The following is a 5550-nucleotide window of genomic DNA, read 5'->3' as shown; positions in this document are numbered from 1 at the left end:
AGCATCGAAATGCAATAAACCCAAAATTAGCTGTTGTTCGATGATGTGGATCAATACAAAATTGAACGCTTATATTCTTATTTCAAGTTAAAATTAAAATTACTCTATTCCTAACTGGCATACGTTCACATGCACTTTTCTATATTCACGGCATGCAAGCGTAACATTTCTTTGAAGGTTTTATAGTACGCGACAATGGGGTCGACCTACAATAAATAATAAAAAAAACTACGTCTGTTATTGAATACATCTTATTATAACTGTTTTACAATGGTTTTTAATACGCCAAAATTATACTTTTATATGTGGAATAAAAAAGAAAGAAAAAGCCACAGAAATGAGGAATTTAGTTTTTAGTTAAGTATCCTCACGGTATGGGTTTTGACGCAGATAAGCAATGATCTCGCGTAGTGTAAAAATAACGATGTTTTTCTTGTTATTATTTAGAGACATAACCTAATGTATATATATCATTAAAATATAAACATTAAATTCAATATATATTGAGATTTTTAGTTTTAGTTTTAGCTTACATGTGCATACTGTAATATTCTAACCTTAATGCGGTATGTATTTTGACGCGGAACATCCAGATAACTTGTGAATGACCAATATTCAACGTGACATGTCTTTTTTCAATTTTTTATTTTTTATTTGTTTGTTTGTTTTGATGGGAATGACGACAACAGCAATTACAATAACAATAACGACGTCATTATGAATATCCTCACATAAACAAAATAAACGAATTAATTTAGTTATGAAATTCTGAAAGTATGTGATTTAAAATATATCACATACTTTGATTACATTGGATACACTAGCTATTATATCATAAATATGTCATATATACTACATCGACACCTCTCCCCAACCCCCAACCCCACCCCCCCACACACCAATTTGTGTTCGTTAATTGTCATTGTTCTTGTACTTGATGATGGTATCGCCATGCACATTCGTTTGGTGCTGTTAAGGGGCGGCACGTAGTCCAGTGGTAAAGCACCCACTTGATGCGCGGTCGGTCTGCGATCGACCACTGTCGGTGAGCCCATTTGGCTATCTCTTGTTCCAGCCAGTGCACTATGATTGGTATATACAAGGCTGTGGAATATGCTATCCTGTGTGTAGGATGATGCATATAAAAGATCCCTAGCTACTAACGGAAAACATGTAGCCGGTTTCCTCTCTAAGACTATATGTCAAAACTGCCAAATGTTTGACATCAATAGCCGATGTTTAAAAAAAAATTGATGTGCTCTAGTGGTATCGTTAAACAAAACAATATTTTAAATGTTTGAGCTACAAAACACATTTTCTAAAATTAAATTTTTATATAAACTGCCCCCCCACCACACACACCAGACACCCCCACAGACCCCCCCCCCCCCCCCCCCCACACCCCCACACACACGCATACCACTCCTGCCTGGCGCGCTCTCATTAACGATTAACAAAACAAATAACAATAACCCAACTATTGTCCATTGATCGTTTCTTTTGGTTGTTTAGTTTTACGAAGTGGGTTTTTTTTTTCTTTTTCCGTCGAGGTCGTTGTTTCTCGCGGTTAGTTCCTATTCATCCCCCATTCCAATCCAAGATGGTGGGAAGTAATCCTCCTTCTTGTACTGTGATCTCAGCCAAGTATTTTTGGCGGGGAAATTACTATAATAGATCGTCTCCCCTCCCGCCAACCAGGCTGCCCACCAACCGTAAGTACCAGTCGAGATGATGCTGTGTTGGCAGTTTGCCAGCACCGCAATATCAGTGAACGCGTCCTTGTGGTGGTAAACGATATCTCCGCCAACAATGTTTTTCTTAGTCCAACCCACTTCGTTAGAACAGACCACGAAAAGAGCGTCAAAATACCTCTTTCTGAAATACGCCATAGCACGGAGTAAGTATTCCTTCGACGCGACCGTGTATCCCTGTCGTCTGGCCACTTTAGAGGTCATGTCCCCGAGCCGTACGTGGACGCCGACCGTGGTTCTGTTTCTGAACCTAGAACTGTCGAAGAATTTCCGCACCTGTTGCATTATATCATCCTGGAACCGGAATTCCCATTTCACTTCCGATTCCACATTTTTGAAATACCGCCACGACTGGTAATATCCGACGAGGCGATAACTCTGATTGCGGGGTAAAATTTCCAGACAGTTATCGTACTGGGACGAGCTGTGTTCGCCGAGTTCCGGAAGGTCATAGTCTTCGTAGGGACGCACATGAGAGATTTTGAATACCCTAACTAACAAATCCTTATCGAACACGTAAGACTCGTATCCATTTCGGTGGGCGATGCCAATGAGAGACGCGTAACGAAACATTTTGTTACCGAGGCGACCGGGACCGGACATAACCATGAACCTGTCGATGGATCGCGAAGTCCGTTCGGTAGTAAAGTTGTCCGGATATATAATTCTAGATGCACAACCAAGTGAATCCCAAGATCCACTCTCCGGCTGGACTGGGTCGCCCGGAGAAGCGTTGCTTGCCGGACGACCGGCGTTTGAAGAAACTGACGGGCCTGGAAGCGTTGTGGGTCTGCCCCAGCCGTGGCTCTGCGACACGTCCACTACTTCTACTTCTAGTTGACCCAACAATCGAAACAACAAAAGAAGTTGACACACAGATAACGTCATCAAGATCACATACAGTACTTGCCTTAGGAGTCTGAGAACGCGCATCTTACGTGACGTGTGTGACCCCGACCTTGGCCTTAGGAAATCCAAACAACAAAAGAAACACACAGAGAACGTTGTCAGGAAGACATACAGTACTTTCCTTAGGAGTATGAGAACGCGTGTGTGACCCCGACCTCGACTTTGACCTCAGGAAATATACCCAAAATTTGCTGCAGACTTTCAGACCAAATACACAGTGGAGGTTCCCTTTATGAGGCTGGTGCCAATGCGTATCCCGCCTGATATTAGGGACCTTGACTTTGACCTTCAGAAAGCGACCTAGACTGCATAAGAGTCCTTATGAGAAACAGAATGCGGACGGGTTCCGAGTCTGGCCGTGCGTACCTCACGTGATGTTTGTGATTTGACCTTCAGAACTAGACCCAGACCTAAGTGTGTCTAGTACGAAATATCAGTTGTGCCTGAAATCACAGCTTTCTTTCCTCATTACACCAGTCTAGAAAAAAATCTTTAGTTGTGAATGAAGTCAGAGCTTTTTCGTAGTTACATCTCAGAGACGAGAAGGAAATGTCTATCACTTGTGCTTGACGTTAGTCAGGACGAGCCTGGCAAAAAAATAAAATAAAATAAAATACAAATCCATCAATCCATCCATCCATCCATCCATCCATCTATGAATCAGTCTGTCTGTATGTCTTTATGTGTGTATGTATCTATCTACCTACCTCCTACCTACAAACACGCGCACACACATATACACAGAGAGAGAGAGAGAGAGAGAGAGAGAGAGAGAGAGAGAGAGAGAGAGAGAGAGAGAGAGAGAGACACAGACACACACATACACCACACACACACACAGACAGACACACGGACAGACATACATACATACATACATACATACATACATATATATATATATATATATATATATATATATATATATATATATATATATATAATATATATACATGGGCAATTTCACGGTAACGGAATTTCGAGTTGGAGAGATATTTCAGGCATTAAACTCAGCTAGTCCACATAAATAGAGAAAACAATACACGAGTGGCCGTTAAATACCATTTATCTCACAAGCTGAGCGAAAGCGAGTTTGATACGTTTTTAAACAACGAGTTGTGAGATAAATGGTATCTAACGGACACGAATGTATTATTCTATTTCTTACATATCCTCAAAAACCAGGTTTAAGCACATTTTAGCATCTTTTTCGACAAAAAAGTTATTTACAGCCGTTGCACTTGTAACTGACTTACGCGTCACAGATACATGAATGTCAGGTTAACTATACGTCACAGTCTAATCGATTTCCATCTTGTTGTTTTTCATTGACGGTATGGCATTGGTGACCTGGTCATCACCTAGGAGCAGCCAGTCGTATATCTTGAAAGTGTCAACACACGTACACGTGTTAACAACCATGTGTAACCAAAAATAACGCATGGTGTTCTCACCAACGGGTGTGTAAGAAGACAAATTATCATAATGATATAACTATGTAATACACTAGTATTGCACTAGTGTTTGTTATTGGCAGAAGTGAGACTCCCTACTGCAAGGTGTAGTGCATGAGTTCTTAATTAAAGTTCGGTAACGGAATTACATAAAACGGACACCATTTCCACGGGCACCGTAAAATATCGATAAACTCTGTGAAGTATGATGCAATAATTATTTATCTTCATGCTAGACATTATATTACAAATTATCTTATTATAACTTTATTGTACAACGCTGAACGCTACTGCACAGTAACGGAATTACACTGTTCAGAAACGGAAATAGACTGCACAGTAACGGAAATACACTGTTCAGTAACGGAATTATACTGTTCAGTAACGGAATTACACTGCACACTAACGGAATTCCACTGTACAGTAACAGAATTATACTGTTCAGTAACGGAATTACACTGCACAGTAACGGAATTACACTGTTCAGAAACAGAATTATACTGTTCAGTAACGGAATTACACTGTTCAGAAACGGAATTACACTGTTCAGAAACGGAATTACACTGTTCAGTGACGGAAATACACTGTTCAGAGACGGAATTATACTGTTCAGTGACGGAATTACTGTTCAGTGACGGAATTACACTGTTCAGTAACGGAAATACACTGTTCAATAACGGAATGAATGAATGAATGAATGTTTAACGACACCCCAGCACGAAAAATACATCGGCTATTGGGTGTCAAACTATGGTAATGCAAATAAATAAAGTGATGATCAACATCAACATAAAAATTCAAGGTTCAAACAAAAACAGTGTAAAGAACTGTGCAAAAATACAAATACAAATATCACAGAATTTTACGGACACCGAATTTTACTCTAAATTTCAATTTGTGCTGTATTGGCCATTCTCAAAGAGAATGTTACACCCCTGCACCACGGTGAGGTTACAGCACGCGCAGGGGTGTTCAATAACGGAATTACACTGTTCAGTGACGGAAATACACTGTTCAGTGACGGAATTACACTGTTCAGTGACGGAATTACACTGTTCAGTGACGGAATTACAGTGGCCTTACACCTACCCATTGAGTCGTTAAAACTCGCTCTGGGTAGGAGCCGGTACCAGGCTGCGAATCCTGTACCTACCAGCCTTATGTCCGATGGCTTAATCACGACGCCATCGAGGCCGGTATACATCAATAAATTCACAAGAAAATGACAGCACAACCTATTGAGTTAAAATTACATATAATTAAGTTTTGAACGTTCTTCCTATGATTTGTTTTACGTAATGACGTCCCATTTGACGTAATAACGTATTTTTTCTGAGGTTTTTAGTTTCAAATTCTTCACTACGCTACGCAATTTTATGCAGTTTGCGACAGTTTTACATCGATAAATTCATTAAAACAAACCCTACAAACAGTTTTTA

General features: G+C 40.1%; 1 protein-coding gene across 1 annotated transcript; it reads right to left on the bottom strand.

Moving 5' to 3' along the window:
* Positions 1 to 1537: 1537 nt before the first annotated feature.
* On the bottom strand, positions 1538 to 3259 carry LOC121367171 (galactoside alpha-(1,2)-fucosyltransferase 2-like). The gene has a single exon (XM_041491300.1). The coding sequence runs from the start codon at positions 2682 to 2684 to the stop codon at positions 1575 to 1577; it is 1110 nt and encodes a 369-aa protein (XP_041347234.1). The 5' UTR covers positions 2685 to 3259; the 3' UTR covers positions 1538 to 1574.
* Between the last annotated feature and the right edge of the window lie 2291 nt (positions 3260 to 5550).

Source organism: Gigantopelta aegis, unplaced genomic scaffold (assembly GCF_016097555.1).
Source record: "Gigantopelta aegis isolate Gae_Host unplaced genomic scaffold, Gae_host_genome ctg9611_pilon_pilon, whole genome shotgun sequence".
Taxonomy (NCBI): domain Eukaryota; kingdom Metazoa; phylum Mollusca; class Gastropoda; order Neomphalida; family Peltospiridae; genus Gigantopelta; species Gigantopelta aegis.
The sequence above is the reverse complement of the archived record's forward strand: the minus strand, read 5'-3'. Positions and strand labels throughout refer to the sequence as shown.